Source organism: Macrotis lagotis, chromosome X (assembly GCF_037893015.1).
Source record: "Macrotis lagotis isolate mMagLag1 chromosome X, bilby.v1.9.chrom.fasta, whole genome shotgun sequence".
NCBI classification, from domain to species: Eukaryota; Metazoa; Chordata; class Mammalia; order Peramelemorphia; family Peramelidae; genus Macrotis; species Macrotis lagotis.
In genome coordinates this window covers 256,470,978-256,493,123 of record NC_133666.1, presented here as the reverse complement: position 1 = coordinate 256,493,123, position 22,146 = coordinate 256,470,978, and the positions used below count along the sequence as shown (strand labels likewise).

At 40.3% G+C, this 22,146-nt stretch overlaps 2 protein-coding genes across 4 annotated transcripts in view; one reads left to right on the top strand and one right to left on the bottom strand.

The window, feature by feature from the left end:
- The window catches only part of SREK1IP1 (SREK1 interacting protein 1), a 45,387-nt gene extending 31,266 nt beyond the window's left edge, over nucleotides 1-14,121 (bottom strand). Inside the window, exons 1-3 of the mRNA XM_074201989.1 lie at nucleotides 13,544-14,121; nucleotides 13,268-13,509; nucleotides 7,338-7,385 (exon numbers count right to left, since the gene is read on the bottom strand). Coding sequence (XP_074058090.1) covers nucleotides 7,338-7,385; nucleotides 13,268-13,509; nucleotides 13,544-14,121 — 868 coding nt within the window. The remainder of the gene's footprint in view (nucleotides 1-7,337; nucleotides 7,386-13,267; nucleotides 13,510-13,543) is intronic.
- The window catches only part of CWC27 (CWC27 spliceosome associated cyclophilin), a 311,278-nt gene continuing 303,141 nt past the window's right edge, over nucleotides 14,010-22,146 (top strand). The window contains exon 1 of one of the 3 annotated variants that reach the window (XM_074206900.1): nucleotides 14,010-14,161. In XM_074206900.1, the coding sequence (XP_074063001.1) occupies nucleotides 14,120-14,161 (42 nt within the window). In that variant the 5' untranslated portion in view covers nucleotides 14,010-14,119. The remainder of the gene's footprint in view (nucleotides 14,162-22,146) is intronic. The other 2 variants (XM_074206901.1, XM_074206902.1) reach the window with 2 other exon arrangements.

The window sequence follows — 22,146 nt, the reverse complement described above, 5'->3', positions numbered from 1 at the left end:
CCCCTATTATTATTATTATTATTATTATTATTATTATTATTATTATTTTAATGTTTTCTTCTTTCTTTTATTGCTCATGAGGGTCTATATTTTTGGGGGGGAGGTGTATTATGTTTACTCTTAAATGAATATTTTAATAATGTATAAAAAACCATTTGACAAAAATAAATAAAAAATAAAAACAAAGAAGTTCATCAGAGAAGTTACTTCCATACTTTTCCCCTAAGTTGCTATTGCTGATTGTAATTCCCTCCATCCATTTCTCTCCACTTTCATTTATTCTATTTTCTCTCTCCTCTTACTCTGTTCCTCTGTGCTGAGGCAGCCAAGTGGCAAAGTCAGGAGGTCCCGAGCCCACATCCCACCCTACCATCTTGCAAAAAACCAAAAAAAAAAAAAAGGGTTGTATCTGACTACCCTCTCCCACTATCTACCCACTCCCCTTATCCCCCTTTTTTCTTCTGGGCTAAGATAGATTTCTATACCCTATTAAGTGTGTATGTTGCTTCTTCTCTGAGCCATTTCTGCTGAGAATGAAGGCTCACTCATTTCCCCTCACCTCCCCCCATTCTGCTCATTGAAAAAGCTTTTTCTTGACTGTTTTCATTGAAATATATTAGCCCATTCTGCCTCTTCTTTCCCTTTCCTCCCAGTACATTCCCTTTTCACCCAATGACTCCATTTTTACAAAATATTATGCCTTCATATTCAGCTCTCCTGTGCCTTTTCTAAATATGCTTCTGCTTTATTAAATGAGAAAGCTCACAAGAGAATTATCAGTATTATCTTCCCATGCAGAAATATATATACAGTTCAAATCATTAAACCCCTCATAATTTGCCCTTCCCGTCCCACCTCTCTATGTTTCACCTGAGGCCTATACTTAGAGATCAAGCTTTTGTTCACCTCTGGCCATTTCAACAGGAACGTTTGAAATTCCCCCTTTTCATTGAATGTCCATCTTTTCCCATGGAAAAGAATGTTCAGTTTTGCTGAGTAGTTGATCTTAGGTTGCATTCCAAGCTCTTTTGCCTTCTGGAATATTATATTCCAAGCCTTATGAGCCCTTAATGTGGAGGCTGCTAAGTCCTGTATATTCCTAATTGTAGCTCCATGACATTTAAATTGTTTCCTTCTGGCTGCTTGTAATATTTTCTCTTTGACTTCAGAGTTCTAGAATTTGGCTACAATATTCCTGGGCTTTTTTTTTGGGGGGGGGCATCTCTTTCAGGAGATTGATGGATTCTCTCAATTTCTATTTTGTCCTCTGCTTTTAGGGATATTAGGGCAATTTTCCTGTAGAAATTCTTTAAAAATGAAGTCAAGGTTCTTTTCCTGATCATGAATGACTTTCAGATAGCCCAATCATTTTTAAATTGTCTCTCTCAATCTGTTCTCCAGGTCAGTTGTTTTTCTAATATTTCACATATTCTTCTAGTTTTTCATTCTTTTGGTATTGTTTTACTGTTTCTTGATTCCTTGCAAAGTCATCAGTTTCCTTTAGCTCCATTCTACCTTTGAAGGAGTTGTTTTCTGCAAAAGCCTATTCTGCTTTTTAAGATATTCTTCTCATTAACTTTTGGACTGCTTTTTCCATTTTGCCTAAACTAGTTTTTAACGTGTTGGTTTCTTCAGCATTTTTGGTATCTCTTTGACTAAGCTACTGACTTTGTTTTTCCTGTATCACTCTCATTTCTCTTCTCAATTTTTCCTCTACCTCCCTTACTTGATTTTCAAAATCTTTTTTGAGCTTTGCCATAACTTGAGCACAATTCCTATCTTTCTGGGAGGCTTTGGATACAGAAGCTTAGACTTTGTTATCTTCTGAGTGTGTGTTTTAATCCTCCATGGAAATCAAAGTAATTGTCTATGGTCAGATTCCTTTTTTTTCTGATTATTCATTTCCCCAGCCTGTGCCCTGGTATTGAGATGCTTCTGTAGCTTTTGAGTTGTTATTGGGTACCCCTGTAAGCTCCTCAAGTTCCTTCAAGGTCTTATGAAAGACTGACTGCTCTCCTGCCTATGCTCTGATCTGTGGATGATCACAAGCATTTCCCTCAGCCCTGGAGTTGTGAGGAAAGTCTCTGCTCCTCTTTGGTAGTATGGGGCCCAGAATGAGACCTGGATCTGAACATGGACCAGTGTCCTGTCCCAGAGACAGAGGAGAGACCATGACAGTCTCCCTACCTACTGTGGGCTGAGCACTCTGGGAGCAGCTGCTGTGTGGCTCTGTGGGCCTGCTTCTGTGTGGGCCCCAGGCTGCAGCAAGGGTTGTGGCTGCACTGACAGCAACTCTAGCCTGGGCTCCACTTGTTCTGGCAGAGGTTTCCTCCGCTGATCTTCCAAGTTGTGTTTGCTGTTCCCTGGGTTGTCAGGTCGGGAAACTGCTTCTGCTGCCATGAGTGACGCTCTTAGGCACCCTGGAGGCTGTTCCCAGAAGACTGGAGCTCCTTTACTCCAGCCCAGTGATCCTGGCTACAATGCTGCCCCCTCCAACACCATGGAACAGTGCCTTCCCACAATGTTCCAGGTTACCTTGGGCTGGAGAATTGCTTCACTGGGTCTTTCTGTGGATTCTGTCTCTCAAAAATTTAGTTAGAGCCATAATTTTAAAGTTTTTGGAATATTTTGGAAGAGAGTTCCTGGGAAAGCCTGTCCTTATGCTGCTTTCTTGGCTCCACCCCCTTCCCCCTCAATTTCATGTAAAAACAATTTTAACATTAATTTTTAATTTTGAGTTCCAAATTCTTTCCCTGTTTCTTTTGCCTTGAGAAGAAAAAATTAATTTGACATAGAATACACACACACACACACACACACACACAATCCAAAACTTATTTCTCTATTAGCCATGTTACAAAAGAAAACAGATTAAAAAACCCAAGAAAAATAAAACAAAAAAAGTAAGCTTCAATCTACATTCAGACTCCATCAGTTCTATTACTGGAGGTAGATAGTATTTTTTTTTGGGGGGGTTTTGCAAGGCAAATGGGGTTAAGTGGCTTGCCCAAGGCCACACAGCTAGTATTTTTCATTAAAAGTTCTTTGGAATTGTCTTGGATCATTATATTGCTGAGAATGGCTAAGTCATTCATAATTGATCATCATACAACATTGCTGTTACTATGTACAATGTTCTCCTAATTCTGTTCACTCTTTGCATCAGTTCATGAGTTTTCCCAGGTTTTCCTGAGAACATTCTGTTTATTATTTCTAATAGCACTATAATCCTTCATCACAATTATATACTACAATTTGTTCAGCTATTTGCCAATTGATAGACATCCCTTCAATTTCCAAATTTTTGCCACCACAAGAGGAGTACATATAGGTCTTTTTGTCTTTTTCTTTGATTTCTTTGGGGACCTAGTAGTGATAGTGCTGAGTATGTGCAGTCTTATAATGCTCTCCTGAATGGCTGGATCAGTTCACAACTCCACTAATAATGTATCAATGTCCCGATTTTTCCACACTTCCCCCAACATTTTCTCATTTCCTTTTTCTGTTTTAATTGGTGTGAGGTGGTACCTCAGAGTTGTTTTAATTCACACTTCAATCAATAGTAATTTAATAGTAATTTAAAGCATTTTTCATGATTAAAGCTACTTTCATTTTTTTGAATTGTCTGTTCATATCCTTTGACCTTTCATCAACTTAGGAATGATTTGCAATATTATAAATTTGGACAAGTTCTCTAGCTATTAGACAGATGAGATTTTCATCAGAGTAAATATAAAATGTAAATTTCTTCCCCTCAGTTTCATGTATTTCTTCTAACGCTGGCTGCACTGCTTTTGTCTGTACAAAACCTTTTAAGTTTAATATAATCAAAATTATCCATTTTACTTCCTGTAATGTTCTCTATCTCTTATTTGGTCATAAATTATTCCCTTTTCCATAGTTGGATGAGTAAAATTTTCCATGTTCCCCTAATTTGCTTATATATCACCCTTTAAATCTAAATTATGAACCTATTTTGACCTTATCTTGGCATATAGTGATAAGTATTGGGTCTACATCTAGTTTGTGTCAAATTGTTTTCCAGTTTCCCCAATAGTAATTTTTTGTTTTTGTCAAATTGTGAGTTCTTGTCCCCCAAACATGGATCTTTGGATTTGTCAAACACTAGATTACTATGATCATTTCCTACAGTGTACTGTAGTGTCTATCTTTTCCATTGAACCACTAATCTATTTCTTAGTCAGTACTTTTATGAGTTCAATGACTTTCTTACTTTCAATGAATCTTCTTTTGATTTTCAGGATTTCCTATTTGATGTTTGGGAGTTTTTAATTTGTATCTTTTTTAGTTTTTAGGTTTTTTTTTTTTAGTAGCACGTCCAATTAATTGGTATATATTTGTACCCTTTTCCATTTGGCCAATTTGATTTTTAAGATTTATTTTCTTAAGTATTTTTGGTATCTCTTTTACCAATTGATAATTTTCTTGCATCATTCTTTTTTTCCCCCCAATTTTCCTTCACCTCTCATTACTTGCTTTATTTTAATTTTTTTGATAAATGTGCACTATTATTTTTTGTTTACTTTCTTTTAAAAATACAAAATAGGGGGGGAAACACTGTCATGTGTGTAGCAAGACATGAAAGAGGATTTATAAGGCAAAAATTTCCACTTCAAGAAAGCCTATACAGTAAACACTACACAATGTGTCCAAAACTGTCCCACTTTATTTTCCTTCCTTATGTTTTCTTCTGCTCTCTGCTATACATGGTTTACTTTTTTCCTCTCCCCCAACCTGAGAAGGCTACAATTAAGCATGGCTATATACATACATCTAAATATATATATATATACATATATATATATATATATATGTATATATATATGTGTATATACCCCTAAACATACATACTCACATACACACATATACCATCTATATATACACACATTTATATTTCCATATATAAGCATTTAATCGCTTATATAAACATAGATACGTAAATATTCATAGAACATTTCCTGAAAACGACCCTTCTTCACTTCTCTATTTGATACCTTGCTCTCCTGTTCCTTAATCTACTGCTCTTCCAAGAATCTCTCCCTTATATACCGTTCTATATCCCCAGCCCCACTGATCCACACACTCTTCTATATACTTATTTGAATTTTCAAATTCTTTTTAAGCTTTTCAAAGTATTTTTTGGGGGGGACTGTGATCAATTTGGGCCTCATATTTTTTTTTTGAGGCTTTGCATGTAGTTGTTTTGATTTAGTTGCCTTCTTCTTAGTCTGTGTCTTAGTATTCCATCACTATAATCACTTTCTATGGTCAGGTTTTTTTTTTTAAATTGTTTTATCATTTTCCCAGTATTTTTCTTGACTTTTTTTTAACCTTTAGAGTGGAACTCTGCTCCTACCGTGGAGGGGACACTTTTTCAAGCTTCAGGGTTTCATGCTGCTGTTTTCAGAGCTAGTTCGGGGGTGGATGGGGTGGTCTATAAGTTTTTCTGTCTTTCAAGGTGGTATGATTTTTAAGTAAAGTGTGGTCATTGCTCTTCTGGCTTGTATGCAATCATAAGCACTCTTCTCTGCCCTGGAACTGTGACCACGGTTCCTCCTATCTTGCAGTAGCAAGTGCTCTCACTCTTTGTGACACTGGAAATTCAATTTGGGCCCCGTTGTCCTGTGCACAAGCCTGGATCAGAAACCAGGATCCTCATTCCCTCATGAGTGGTTGTAAGCACTTTCTCTGCCCTGGACCTATGATCACGTCTCTGTTCTCTGAAGATACCCCCTGTTTGGAATTGTGACCTGGAAATCGTGAATAAGCAATGAAATTGCTGTACCAAAGGTCCCATGTAATTGCTTTCTAATCAGCTGTCTGACTCACTTCCTGTGTGTGGACTGAGGATTCCCCAAGTTGTTGCTGCAGCTGCTTAAGACCTATTACTGCCTGGTGGGCATAGCTTGCACTGAATGGCTCTCCAGGTCTGACCATCACCCCAGTGAGACAGACTTTTCCTACCAACCTCTTAAGTTGTCTTGGTCTGGAAAAATGCATCACCCAACCTTTTGTTGTCTCTGTCATTCTATAATTTGATTTGAAGCATTATTTCAAATGTGTTTGGAGGGGAATTTGAGAGTGGTCAGATGAGTTTATGCCTTTTACTCTGCCATCTTGTCACCACTCCAGATTTTTAAGGAAGAAACCAAAATTATCTATAGTCATATATAAAAAAACAAACAACTTTACATTGAAAAGGACCAGAGAAATTTTAATTAAAGTATAATCTTCTACCTCACACTTTTCAGACTTGGACAAGGTGACAAAAAAAAAAAAGAAAATAAACTGGAGCAGCTCCAGGAATATAGGCACAACAATGTGCTACTGCTAGGGTTGTGAATTGGTCCATTCATTATGGAAAGCAATTTCCAACTATGCCCCCCAAATTTACTAAAAGGTTTTTGACCTTTTGACCTAGTGACATCACTATTAGGACTACACTCCAAAGAGATCAAAGAAAAAAGAAAAGGAATCATATGTGTGCTGAAATATTTTTTAGTTTTTTTTTTTGCAAGGCAAATGGGGGTTAAGTGGCTTGCCCAAGGCCACACAGCTAGGTAATTATTAAGTGTCTGAGACCGGATTTGAACCCAGGTACTCCTGACTCCAAGGCCAGTGCTTTATCCACTAGGCCACCTAGCCACCCCATATGTGCTGAAATATTTATAGTAGTTCTTTTACAGTAATAAAGAGCTAGGACCTAAGGGAGAGATACCCAGACATTGGGTAATGTCTGAACAAATTATGATATAAGAATATAATGGAATACTATGCTTCATAAAAAAGGATGGTTTTCCCAAGAAATCTGGGAAAATTTGAATGAACTGAATAAAACCTAAGTAAACAGAACCAGGAGAGCAATTTATACAATATCAACACAGGAAAAACAAACTGAAAGTTGTATGAAAGCATGCTACCTACCTCCTAATGGAGGTAATGAGCTCAGGGTACAGATAGAGTCAAAAATCTTTTAGGCATGGCCATGGAAGAATGAGGCTGGATTTGAACTCAGGTCCTCCAGACTCCAGGGCCGGTGCTCTATCCACTGCACCACCTAGCCACCCCGAAATTATATTTTATAACTAAATACTAGAATCCTGCTTATTCAGTTCTTGGCTAGTCATAAGATTTCTCATTGATATGGTAAAATTCTCTTTGTTCCAATCACTAGACCTATGAAAAGGCAAAGCTGAAATAAGATTAATAAATGCTATCAGATTCCCTTTTTGTCAGATTCCAGTATACTAAATAAAACAGAGCTATATGATCACAGTTCCAAAAATTGCACCATGAAATAATACAGTAGTACTTACGATAGCCACATTTTTTACATCCAGCTCTGATATTGTCCTTGTTACCACCTGAAATGAAATCAGACAGAGTTCAGGAGACATACAAACATGTAACGAACCCAAGAATGTCTTAAAATGAAAAAAAGTAAAAAAAAATGCCTTTATATCAAAAGTAATCATATATATCTATATATTATACATATCTATATCTATATCTATAGACAAGCAATGTGGCATAGTGGAGAGAATCAGGGAGAGCTAAGGTCAAGTCTTGTTTCAAACACTGAATGGTTGGATATCATGGACAAGTCACTTATTCTTTTTAAGAAACCAATGTTTATTTTCCATCAGCATTTTTCCAACACTATTAGAGCATGTGGGTAAAACTTAGGACCACTCTGTGGTAGTTCCTACCCATTCAGTCACCCGAGCAGTAGGAGCTGCAGACCAGTCCTCAGTAGCTGGCGGAACACTCCACTCTTAGTAGGGAACTACTGAATGGGCACAGATGGCACCTGGATGCCCTCAGACCAATCAGCCACCTCTGGCTGAACAGCAGTGAATTCTGGGGCAGGTTTGGTCCATTCACCCTGAAATTCCTCCTTTGTCACTGTCTTCTCAGCTGCAGCCTGCTCTTCCTTTTCAATCTCCTATGGATCTCTGTAGAAGTAAAGATCAGGCATGACCTCCCACGGGTGTTCACAGGAGATGGTACCATGCATTCGCAAAACTTCTCAGGGCAGCATCCACCACATCAGACCCACTGAGTGAACTCCCTTGTTGTTACATGGAATGACAATGTCCACATGACGAAGTGGGGAGTCTATGTTGCACAGTGCAATGGTTGGAAGGTTAACATATGATGCTTCAGTCAAAGGCTGATGATCTGCATGAGGATCAGTGACCACCAAGAGGCGAGGCTCTCTGAAAGCTGCCTGGATCTGGTTAGTGAAGGTGCCCAGGGTGAAGCGTCCAACAATAGGTGTGGCGCCAGTGGCAGCAGCAAATTTCAGAACAGCTCTCTGGCCAGTGTTCCTGGATGAGATGACACTAACATCAGCTGGATTTTCAGTGGTAACAATGGCATAAGCTGCCAGCAGAAGCTTTTCCCAAGTTCTCTTCAAATTAATGATATAGATGCCATCACCCTTCCTTTTGTAGATATACTATTCCATCTGGAAGTCCAAATTGGTGCCACCCAAATGGGTCCCTGCAGTGCGGAATTTGAGGACATCTTCCTCCTTCATCTGCAAGACATCTAGGGCTCCAGACCTTGTGAAAGATTCCCTTTAAAGTTACAATGGACTGTGAACAATGCCGTATGGACCCCTCTTCTGGGCAGCGCAGAAAGCAAGTCACTTATTCTTTCTAAACCTTGAGTAATGCACAAAAAATGTACTGTAACATTAAAGCTAAGTTGTGTGCAATGTGATTTTTGATATTCTGACATCTACCAATTACTATGACCCCTTTATTCCACAGACAAAAAAGAAGAGAGAGAGAGAGAGAGAGAGAGAGAGAGAGAGAGAGAGAGAGAGAGAAGAAACCTTCTAACATATAAACTAGGTGGCAAGGCATAGTGGTTAGTCAGAAAGATCTGAGTTCAAATCTAGCCTCAAATACTTCCTAGTTACATGATCTTTGGCAAGTCACTTTGCTTCAGTTTCCTCATCTGCAAAATGAATTGGAGAAGGAAATGCAAATCACTGCAGTATCTTTGCCGAAAAAAAATCTCAAATCTGGATCACAGTCAGAGATGACTGAACAACAATACACTTATTAATACAAGCTAATTCTTATATTGTTTGGGAAACACAAAATTTACCCACTTAGGATATTTGTTGACATATTTGACAATAATGATTACTCTAACTTGATACCCATTATGATTTGCATGAGATTAGAATTTCTAATACTCTTTAATATATATTCCTTAACCATAGTCATACAATATAAATAATGTCTTTTGTCTACAACAAAATATGACCACACTTGAACTGATGTATAGACTCTTTGCAATTTGAAAATTTGTGTATTACACAAAATTTTTTAAAGGTTCAGTATAAATAAGGGTCAATGTAATCTGTCTCTATGTAAATTATTGATGCTGAATAAAACTGGGGAAAAGGTGCCCTAATGCACAATTACTGCTACTCATAATATAATGTAAAAAATATAAAGGACACAAAATAGTATTACATTGCCATACATTATTCTATTACTAGAATAATTACTAGAAAAACTTATGACTAAGGACACTGAATTACTCATCTTACTTTTCTGTTACTTTTAGTAAGCACCAAATATAACTGTATATGCTGTACAGGTGACTAAAAAAGAACAGTCAACTTTTAAATCAAAGGGGGATACTGTCTACCACACAAAATATTTTAACTGAATTTCAGTTTCATTGCTTATGGTCTTGAGCTGGAATTTTCAATTATTAATACTTATAGTTTTAGTTCCAAAAAAATAAGTCTCATGTCTGAAACACACACACACACACACACACACACACACACACACACACACACACACACACACTTGTCTGTTTCAGGTAGTACAGGGATATATCTTTGCACCTAACATTTTTTAAATGGGGCTGTTTGATATTTTGGGGATTCATGTCAAAGAAAATAATGAAGTTGTTCTAAAAATATGAAAGCAAGGAAAGTTTGGAAAGTCTACTTTGCCCCTCAAACTTCTCATCTGTTCAATTCCTCCCTAAAACTCCAATTTGGAAATAGATATTTTAGATAAGTACAATGTAAATTGTAAAGAAAGGCGTAAATGCTAATATTATTTGTAACAATGGAAGTATTTTGTACTTGGTATTATATTAGCACACTGCTTTAAGCTCTTAGAGGACAGTGTTTGTTTAATGTTTTCATCTTGACATTCTTGCTATAAGTGAAATCAGAGGAAGGAAGCTGAAATTAAATAAAAAGATGACTCATTGGTATTTCTAGGAGATACCAAGAAAGAATTGGTGGAGTGGATTTTACCATGTACCAGAAACTTTATTTCATGGAATTTTTGATCACTAGGTTGTGTTAGTATTAATGATAAGGATTTGTAAAAATATCATCACAAGAATAACTGCACTTTATATACCATTAGTACTTAGGATTAAGAAGTAGAGAAATTCTGCAAAGAAATTAAGACCTTCCCACTTAAATCAATGATACTTGGTGACATCAGTGCAAAGATGTGAAAGGCAATAAGGATGAGAAATAAATAACATTAGTGTGGTTCATAAATAAGGCATGAGAGGCATCCAAGATTTTTAGTTTATACCAAAGTCTCCTGATATTTATAATATACAATATCCAAGGGGATGGCTAGGTGGCGTAGTGGATAAAGCACCGGCCCTGGAGTCAGGAGTACCTGGGTTCAAATCTGGTCTCAGACACTTAATAATTACCTAGCTGTGTGGCCTTGGGCAAGCCACTTAACCCTTTTTGCCTGGCAAAAAAACAAAAAAAAAACAAAAAAACTACCTAAAACAAAACAAAACAAAAATATATACATATATATATATACATATATATGTATATATATATATATATATATATATTATCCAAGAAAGATTAGTTACTCTTCATCATTAAACACTAAATAACAATATCCAAAACAAAAGACATTATATATTAATAGACAAAAAAAGTTTTAATAGTGATGAGTTATCCTTGAGTTGGATTTTGTGTATAGCCACATCAATCACTGATTCAGAGTTAAAATCAGAATTCATTAAAAAACATATCAGTAGAAAAGACATGGTGCATAACTGAAACAATTTAACCCTGAACAATTTAAATAAGAAAATGACAATTAAAAATAGAAAACAGAAAATTACCACAAAAAGAGGCCAAAAGGGCTCAGAAAGTGATTTACTTGCCAAATGGAATAAGCTGGCTGGCCAAGGCTAAAACTGAGTTAGAATATAAGTTCATACTTGTAAAATTTTGTAGAGGATGATGAAAGCAGAGAGGAGCTGAGTAAGATAAATGTTAGCAATATCAGCATTTTACTGGTATGGCAGTGAGAAAATCACTTTAAGAGTCTAATGAATTAAAATTGAATATAACATGAAAAGTAATGTAATACAGTTTAAGCAGAGCCTGAAGAGGCTATAATACATAATCAATGATGAACTTTAAAGAAGAAAAGGAAAAAATATATTATCAAGCTATTATATGATATGAAGAATAAAGTTGTAGTAATGTTACTAGGATGAGGAATAATTAGAAATTCAAAGTATTCCAGTGAAATGTCAGGAGAAAGTGAGGATGTAGGGTAGGACATAAATAAGAGTTGATAGAACGGGAAGACAGAGATGGGTTACAATTGCTGGAATGAACTTTCAGATTTATGATTAGTTGCCAAATTAAAATTTTTAAAACACAAGTTAGAGCATATTAATCTCCTGCTCAAAAACTGATAGTTGATAAAGCAGAGATAGATGGACAGATCCAGTGGTTACCTTTTAACTATAGGGTCAAATTCAAAATTTTCTGATACATACTTAAAATGCTTCACAATCTATTTCTAGTCTTTTCTAGCCTTATTATACATGATTCTTTTACACATTTTTCAGTGCAGTCAAAGTGGCCTTTTTGCTCCTCATACAAACATTTCATCTTCTATTTTATCCCTCTGAATAGCTCGCCTCCAATCCCTGCCCCTCCCCACTATCATGTCTGAAATATACTTTCTTTTCAGCTTTTTCTCTCAGAACCCTCAGATTCATGCAAAGCTTAGGTCACACATCACATCTTATAACTTCTTTGTTTGGGAGGCTCTGAAGGAAAAGTATGGGAGAAAGAAATTATTATTAGACTGACTACCGAACTGAAAATTTATAGAGCTATAATTCTGATCTCATTGTCTGTGAAAGCTAGACAGTACTAGGGCCATAGCAGGAAATTGAATCAATTCCATTTGATTTTGTCTTAGGAAGATTCTGAAGCTTACCTGACAAGATTTTAAGGCACTAGACATTGAGGTCCCTTCTTGCACTAAATTGCCAAGCATTCAAATCTACTACAGAGAGCACAACTTTGACAGGCTGACCATGTTGTTCAAATGTCAAATTCATATTCTTGCTGAAAAAAAAAACCCCTATTTATGGAGAACTCACACAGAGTAAGTGCTCATGCTGTAGTTAGAAAAATGTGTAAAGGATACTCTCAAGGTCTTTCAAGGCTTTGGAATTGATTGGGTGACATGGGAAACCTAGTGTGGTACGCTGGCATCTGTCCGGTATCAGAGAGGGTGCAGGAAGGAAGGAAGGAAGGAAGGAAGAGGAAAAAAAGCAATGCAAAATGTCAAATGCAAAGATTTACAGAATCTACCCCAAATATTCACATGGACTATTGTGAGTGACTTGTGGTAGAGAATCTTGAGTGTGTATTGGTCTAATCAGTCATAGTTGGACTGTAACTTGACTAGCAGAGTGATTCATTTTGATATAACTAACCAAATGCATAGATCAATGCACACAACACACATCAAACGTATACACATGGCAAATGCATAGGTCATACAAACACATGCGACACCCCACATGTGTCCATTCTTGGACATCTGTATGTATACCACATAAACACATCCCTGGATACGAAATACAAATGGCACAAATATTCTTACACTCATGTGACACACACAACCACAACCACACCACACAAAACATGCATGTATACCATATGCAAACACAGCCACACCCACACACTCATGTACATAGCCTATATGGCAAAATACACCCATGTAAAATGTACCCAACATACATTTCAAGCACATGAACCACGTACACGCATATAGCCCATACTTACAATACGCATGTGCAGTCACACGTGTGTGCCACATTTGTGAACACCCCACACAAGACACTGACACCTCGTATCCATGCTCACACTCATATAAGATCACATAGAAACCTAACATTCACATACGTGCGTGTATGTGTGTGATTTGCTTGCTAAATGGACCGAGCTGCTGAAAGTGAGTCGGAGCAGAAGTTTGTTCTTGTGAGATGCTGCGGAGGGGGCCCGGCGATGAGTTAGAACCCGGTCTCACAGAGGAGGGGGAGGTGGCAGCCACGTGTCTGGGCCGCCCGCACCTCTGTCCGGCGGCGGCGCCCGCCTCCCGCGGCCGGACATACACGCACACGCACACCCGCCCCGGGGCGGCCCCGCTCTCCGAGCACACCGGCCCGCGGGCACACGCACATCTCCCGCGCCCGTCCCCCACGCCGCCCCGGGGGAGTCACCTGGCAGGGCCATGGCGCGGTCGGAGGGGTCCCCGGCTCGCCTGGGGGGCGCAGGCGTCCTGGAGGCCCCGGCGTCCCGCGGCGGACTGCGGAACGCGGCGGCTTCAGCGCGGCGCCCGGGCGGAGGCGGCGGAGTGAGCGCCGGCGGGCCAAACCATTCCGGCGGTGTCGTGGGGGGGGGGGTGAGCGGGTCGGGCTCGCCAGCCCCGAGCCGGGGGGCGCCTGCCCGCGCAGGCGGGCTGCGCCAAGCTCCGGGCGTGCGGCCGCGCCGCCTGCCCGGCGCCTCGGAGGCCGCCTTCGCCGGCCGGGGAACGCGTCGGGACAAGGAGGCCGAAGCCGCCTCCCCGCGGCGGGCGGGCCGTGCTCGGGCCGGGCGCGCGGCGGCGGCCCCGGGGCGCCGAGCCCAACCTCTCCGGCGGCTGCGGCGGCCCGGCCCCCTTCCGCCGCCGCCGCGCCGCGCCGCCCCCAGACCGCGGCTAACCCTGACCCCGGGAGGAGCCGGCCGGGCGCCCCCCCCGCGCCCCCCGCCGCCGCCATGAGCAACATCTACATCCAGGAGCCGCCCACCAACGGCAAGGTGAGCGCGCGCGGGGGAGCCGGGGCCGCCCCGCGCCGCCCGGGGGAGCCGGGGCCGCCCCGCGCCGCCCGGGGGAGCCGGGGCCGCCCCGCGCCGCCCGGGGGAGCCGGGGCCGCCCCGCGCCGCCCGGGGGAGCCGGGGCCGCCCCGCGCCGCCCGGGGGAGCCGGGGCCGCCCCGCGCCGCCCGGGGGAGCCGGGGCCGCCCCGCGCCGCCCGGGGGAGCCGGGGCCGCCCCGCGCCGCCCGGGGGAGCCGGGGCCGCCCCGCGCCGCCCGGGGGAGCCGGGGCCGCCCCGCGCCGCCCGGGGGAGCCGGGGCCGCCCCGCGCCGCCCGGGGAACGGGCCGCCGGGCCGGCGCAGCCGCGGATTGTGCACACGAGCCGCCGGGGCCGCCCTCACCCCCCCCCCCCCAACCTCTCTGGAGCTCGAAACTTTGTTTTTGAGGTTTTTTTGCAAGGCCAGTGGGGTCAAGCGGCTTGTCCCAGGTCGTTACGAAGTGTCCGAGGCCGGATTGGAACCCGACTCCGGGGCCGGGGCTCCACCCGCCCGTCTCACACTTGTAAACCCCTTCTTGGTGGGCCCTGGAGCCCATCGGCCCCTCTGCGTCTTCTCTCAGAAGAAGGGTTTTGAGTAATTGGTTATTGAAATAAGGATGTAATTCCCCGCCCCCTTCATCCAAATTTACGGAAACCTCTTCACTCTGCCCTCCCCCCCAAAGCTCTGTACAAGCCCCCCAGGTAAAGAAGGTATGAAAGGTAAGGAAATGCCTGACAGAAGGCACGCAATCAAGTTGGCATTAAGTGTCACTTAGGATCCAGAGACTGGAGATACAAGGAGGACCGGCCCCCTCCTATGATAGATGTGGAAAAAGAGAGGAAGTTGGAAAAGGTTAGAAAGTTAGAAAAAGTTAGTTAGAAATTGGGCAATAGTCAAACATTTATTAAACACCTGCTACAACCTCTTTGACAAGCACTTGTGGTAAACCTTGGGGATTCAGGAAGTCCTGAAAATTGGGCCTGCCCTGTAGGAATTCAGTCTGGGGGGGTGGGGGGGGCGGAGACAATAAATGCACAAACTAGCTATATACAAAATAAATAGCAAATAATTAAGAGAGAGTTTGGGGGGCAGCTAGGTGGCACAGTGCATAGAGCACCAGCCCTGGAGTCAGGAGTCCCTGAGTTCAAATCTGGCCTCAGACACTTAACAATTACCTAGCTGTGTGACCTTGGGCAAGCCACTTAACCCCATTGCCTTGCAAAAACCTGAAAAAATTAGAGAGAGAGAGAGAGAGAGAGAGAGAGAGAGAGAGAGAGAGAGTGTTTGGGCACTAGACCTCAGAGGGGTTGAAAAAGACTGTCAAGGAAAGATGAGATTTTAGGATTTTAGTTGGGACTTAAAGGAAAACAGAGAAATCATTAAGCAGAGTTGAAGAGGGAGAGAATTCCAGGTATCAGAGACCATTAGAGAAAATATCTTGAGCTGAGAGATTAGTCTTGTTCCTGAAACAGCAAGGAGGCCAGTACCAGTGAATAGGAGAGGATGAGTACATTTCTGGGCATAAGATGCAAGACAACTGTAAAGGTGGCTGGAGTCTAGATTATGAAGGGCCAAGCACAGAGTTTTGTATTTGGCTCTGGAAGGGAAAGGGAACCCTGGGAGTTTTATCAAAAACTCAGTCACTAAACATTTATTAAAGTACTAATATTCCAGGTACTAGGGACCAATAGAGGGTTTTGTATTTGGTTCTGGAAGGGAGAGGGAACCCTGGGAGTTTTATCAAAAAATCAATCAGTAAACAATTATTAAGCTACTAATATTCCAGGTACTTTGCTAAGTACTGGGTGATAACAAAAAAGAGAAACCATTTCATATTTCAAGGAACTTAAAACTATGGAGGAGAAAACATGCAAATAAATGCATAACAAGCTGTATTACAAGATAAATAAGAAATAATTGAAAGACAAGCGATTCTTGAATGGGTGACATGGGTGAACCTGTACTTTAGGAAAATCACTTTAGTGGGTGAATGAAGAATGGATCAGATTTGGGAGAGACTTGAGTTAGGCCAACCTACCAGCAGGCTCTTATAGTAGTCCAGGCATGAAGTGGTAAGGGAATTACACTAGAGTAATGATAGTGTCAGAAGAGAGAAGGAAGTATATCTGAGACATGTTGTACAGGTGAAATCAACAGGCCATTGGCAAAACGATTGGAAATGGGAGGGCTAGAGGGAGGGAAAGTGAGAAGTCCAGCATAACACCTGGGTTGTAAACCTGAGAAGTGAGAGCATGACTTTGCCCAAAGGGTAAGGAAGGTAGGAGGAGGGAAAGGTTTAGGACAAAAGATAACAAATTCCAGGTTGGAAATATTATGTTTAAAATGTCTAAAAGCTGGAGGTATAAGGTTAGAAGAGAGATTGAATAAAATGGGCAAATTTGAGAATCATCAGCACAAAGAGATAATAATTAAATCCATGGGATCTGATGAGATCACCTAGTGAAGTGTTATCTAGAGGTAGTAAAAGAGACAGAGAAAGAGTGATCCAATAGGTAGAATGAGAAAAAGGAGAAAGTAATGTCTCAACCTTATAGAAGAGGGTGTCAGGAAGAAGGTGATCTACAGACAGAGGCTACCAAGACCTCATGGTGAATGAAATTTGAGAAAATTTTGCCATTGAATTTGAGAACTAAGAACTTATTGGTAACTTTGGAGAGAGCAGTTTTGATAAAATGATAAGGTCAGAAGTCAGATTATAAATTAAGTTAAAATGAGAATGAGAGGAGGAAAAAGTAGAGACTCTTAACATACATGGACTTTTTGAGGAATTTAGCCACAAAGGACTAAAGAGATATCAGACGAAAGAGGGATGGAAGGATCAAGTGAGGTGTTTTTGAAGTTGGGGAAGACGTAAATATTATTCCATCCAGTAGGGAAGGAATTATTCTATAGAGACTGAAACTAAGTGAAAGAGTTAAGATGAGAAGAATGCCCTTAGTTGGAAGAACTGAGATAAAAATGTAATTATTTAAGTAGGTAAAAGGTAATACCTTGTAGCAGAAAACATATGAGTGATATGAGGAAGAGGGGAGAAGAAGGAGCACATGATGAACTCAATTTTTACTCTGAAGTATTAAACATGGTTCTTAGCTGGGGTGGGGATGGGAACAATGGGAGGTTTGAGGAGGAATGAAAAGGTCAGGAAGGACTGATGTGGAGAATTAGGATTAGTAAGGCAGGTAAAGAAGGATTGCCTTGCAACAGTTAAAGGTTAAGGTTTCTAGGTGAGAATCCAGTTGAGCTTGTGCTACATAAATTTTTAATGAATCTAGTCAGAATGGTTGCATGAGATTTTCTCCACCATCATTCAGTAGCACATGTGTAGGTATGTGTAGTTGTGAAGGAGGTGGATGGTAGAAGTGAACTGAGACTGAGGCTTGGCAGGGCACAATCAAAGATAGGCTGAAGGTGGTAGAGAGTTGAGTGAAGAAGATGATGTAGAGTGAATTGCCTCACCAAAGGGTCAAGATGGGGGCAAAAAGTATAGTGTCTAACGCAGGGAAGATGACCTGGGAAGGAATTGTAGGGTAAAGGGATTAAGGTTCATGATTTGGCCAAAGAGTAGGTTTTGGTAAGTGAAGACAGAGAGAATGGTGGAAAACTAATAGATTATGGTCAGATATATATGTAAATTATTTTAAAAAATAGGAGAGGAAGGAGTTCTGCCAAACACCTTTTATGATATCAACATGGTGCTGATACCTAAACCAGGAAGAACCAAAACAGAGAAAAATAATTTATAGACCTATTTCCCTAATGAATATTGATGCAAAAATTTTAAATAAAATTTTAGCAGTGAGACTGCAGCAAGTTATTACTAGCATAATACACCATGATCCGGTAAGATTTATATCAGGTAGACAGGGATAGTTCAACATTAGAAAAACACTCAACATAATTAAGCATATCAATAGCAAAACCAAAGAAAAATCATAGGATTATCTCAATAGGTACTGAAAAAGCCTTTGATAAAATACAATATTCATTCCTATTTAAAAAAAAAACAAACTAGAAAGTTTAGGAATAAATGGACTATTCCTTAAAATAATAAATAGTATTTATCTAAAAAAATCAAATATTATATATAATGGGAATAATCTCAGAGCATTTCCTTTTTTTTTTTTAGTTTTTGCAAGGCAATGGGGTTAAGTGGCTTGCCCAAGGCCACACAGCTAGGTAATTATTAAGTATCTGAGGCCAGATTTGAACTCAGACACTCCTGACTCCAGGGCCAGTGCTCTATCCACTGCTCCACCTAGCTGCGCCATCTCAGAGCATTTCCAATAAAATCAGGGGTGAAACAAGTATGTCCAGTATCACCGTTACTATTCAATATAGTAACAGAAATGCTAGCAGTAACAATAAGAGAAGAAAAAGAAATTGAAGGAATCAGAATTGGCAACAAGCAAGCACAACTTTCACTCTTTGGAGATGATATGATAGTATACCTAGAGAATGCAAGAAAATCATCTAAAACACTCCTTGAAACAATGAACAAATTTAGCAAAGTAGCAGGATATAAAATAAACCCACATAATTCACCAGCATTTCTATATAAGAAACTCCAAAGCCCAAGAGCAAGAGATAGAAAGAGAAATTCCATTTAAAATAACTATAGACAATATTAAATACTTGGGAATCTACCTTCCAAGACACAAACCATATAAACACAAAGTACTTCTCACCCAAATAAAGTCAGATTTAAATAATTGGAAAAATGTCAAATGTTCATGGTTTGGCCAAGCTAATATAATAAAAATGACAATTCTACCCAAATTAAATTACTTATTCAGTGCCTTACCAATCAAATTACCAAATAACTACTTTATTGAGCTAGAAAAAGTAGTAAGAAAATTCATCTGAAGAAACAAAAGGTCAAGAATAGTAAGGGAATTGATGAAAAAGAAAATGTAAAGGAAGCTGGCTTAGCTCTACAAGATCTAGAACTGTTCTAAAAAGTGACAGTCATCAAAACTGCCTGGTATTGGTTAAGAAATAGAGTAATGGACTAGTGGATTAGGATAGGTTCTAAAGAAGTTGCGGTAAATGACTACAGCAATCTACTATTTTACAAACCCAAAGACATCAGCTTCTGGAATAAGAACTTGCTATTTGACAAAAATTGTTGGGAAAACTGGAAAATAGTATGGCAAAAACTAGGCATAGACTCACATCTTACACCCTATACAAAATAAGGTCAAAATGGGTACAGAATTTAGACATAAAGAGTGATAACATAGGTAAATTAATAGACCAAGAAATACTTTATCTATCAGATCTATGGAAAGGGGATACATTTATGACCAAACAAGAATTATTGTATATTATAAACTGCAAAATGAATGATTTTGATTATTAAAAAAGTTTTTTCACTAATAAAATCAATGCTGCCAAAATTAGAAGGAAGGCAGAAATCTGGGGAAACAATCTTCACAACTAGGAGTTCTGAAAAAAGGCTCATTTCTAAACTATACAGAGAATTACATCAAATTTATAAGGTCACAAGTCTTTTCTCAACTGATAAATTCAAAGGATTTGAATAGACAGTTTTCAAATGAAGAAATTAAAGCTACATATATATATATATACATATATAATCATATGAAAAATACTCAAAATCGTTATTGATTAAAGAGATGCAAATTAAAACAACAGTGAGGTATCACCTCACACCTAACAGATTGGCCAAGATGAGAAAAAGGGAAAATGATCAATGTTGGAGAGGTTGTAGGAGGATTGGTACATTGATGCATTGCTTGTGAAGTTGTGAACAGATCCAACCTTTCTGGAAAGCAATACAATATGGAACTATGCCCAAAGAGCAATAAAACTGTTCATAACCTTTGACCCAGCAATTCCAATTCTAGGTCTATGTCCAGAAGGAATTATAGAAAAAAGGAGAAGTCTCACATGTTCCAAAATATTCATAGCTCTTTTTTGTAGTGGCAAAGGAGTGGAAATTGAAGGGATGCCCATCAGTTGGGGAATGGCTAAAGAAGTTATGGTACATGAATACTATGGAATACTATTGTTCTATAAGAAACCATAAATGGTCAGACTCTAGAGAAGCATGAAATGACTCACGGGATCTGATGCTGAGTGAAGGGAGTAGAGCCAAGAGAACAATGTACATATTAACAACAGTATTGTGAGTTGAACATCCTTGATTGAAGCAGCTCCTCTCAGCAGTCCATTGTGCTAGAACAACCATATTAGACTGGCTATGGACTGTATTATCCCCATGCAGAGGAAGAAAAACAAACCAAACCCAAATTCACACACACACACACACACACACACACACACACACACAAACAAACCCCCTTCAGAATCTGATGAACACTTGATAACAATTATCTCTTTTTTTAATTTATTTTTTATTCTCATTTTGTACAAATGTTTTTTTACATTAATAAAATATTCTTGTTTACAAGTAAACAAAATACCCCTCCTCCCCCATGAATACAGATAGACTTGCTTGGGCGAAAAAAGTAAAGGGGAGAGAAAAAAATTAAAATTAAAAAAATAATAGTAATAATTGTAGGTATGGCCAGGTGGCGTGATGGACGAAGCACCAGCCCTGGAGACACGAGCACCCGAGTCCATATCCAGCCTGGTAAACCCAACAATCACCCAGCCGTGTGACATGCAAGCCACCCGATCCCCACTGCCCTGCAAAAACCAAAACAAAGGAAAAAAAAGACCCAAAATAAAATAAAATAGTAATAATAGTAGGGGTGGCTGAGTGGCAGACAGAGCATTGGCCCTTGAGCCAGGAGCACCTGGGTCCAAATCTGGCCCCAGACACCCAAAGATCACCCTGCTATGTGGCCCCAGGCCAGCTATCCAGCCCCACTTGCCCTGTACCCCCCCCCAAAAATAATAATAACAAAAAATGTGCTTCAGTCTTTGTTCCAACATCATTAACTCTGTCATGGGTGGATCTCATTCTTTATGATAAGTCCATCACAAAAGTTACTTCCATATTTTTCCACTGTTGCCATTGCTGATCGCAACTCCCTCCTTTCTTATTTCTCCACTACCATGTACTCTATTTTCTCTCTCCTTTCACTCTGACTCTGCTGTAGGGTCTCTGAGTGGCGCAGCAGACAGATCCCTGGTCCTGGGGCCAAGAACCCCTGAGCCCCCATACCACCCCTTAGGCCCACAATCCACCTGGCCCTATGGTCATGGGCAGGCCTTCCAATCCCAGCCCCTTGCAAGAAGTAAGAAAGAAAATGTGTTATATCTGACCACTCTTCCCCCATGGTCCATCCTCTCCTCCTTTATTCACGTCCCCACCCCTTCCCCCTGCTCCCCCCCTCCTTCTTACTCCAGATGTCTATACCCCATTGAGTATATATGCTGTTTCCTCTCCTAGCCATCTCTGATGAGAGCAAAGGTTCCCTCGTTCCCCCTTGCCTCCCCCCTTCCATATCATTGCAATAGCTCATTGTAATAAAAAAAAATCTTATGTGAAATATCTTGGAGTATTCCCTCTCTCCTTTTTCTTTCTCCCATTCCATTTCCCTTTTTTCTATTGACTTCATTTTTACATCATATTTTATCTTCGAATTCAGCTTTCTCCTGTGCTTCAACTATAAAAGCTCTCTCTACCTGCTCTATTAACTGAGAAGGTTCATATGAATATTATCAGTATCATTTTTCTATGCAGGAATGCATGCAGTTCATCCTCATTAAGTCCCTCATATTTGCCCCCTCTCCTCCAATCTCCATGCTTCACCTGAGTCCTGTATCTGAAGATCAAACCTTCTGTTCAGCTCTGGCCATTCCAAAAGGAACCTTTGAAATTCCCCTGGTTCATTGAAAGTCCATCTTTTTCCCTGGAAGAGGACATTCAGCCTTGCTGGGTAGTTCATTCTTGGCTGCATTCTAAGCTCTTTTGCCTTCCGGTATATTGTAATATTTT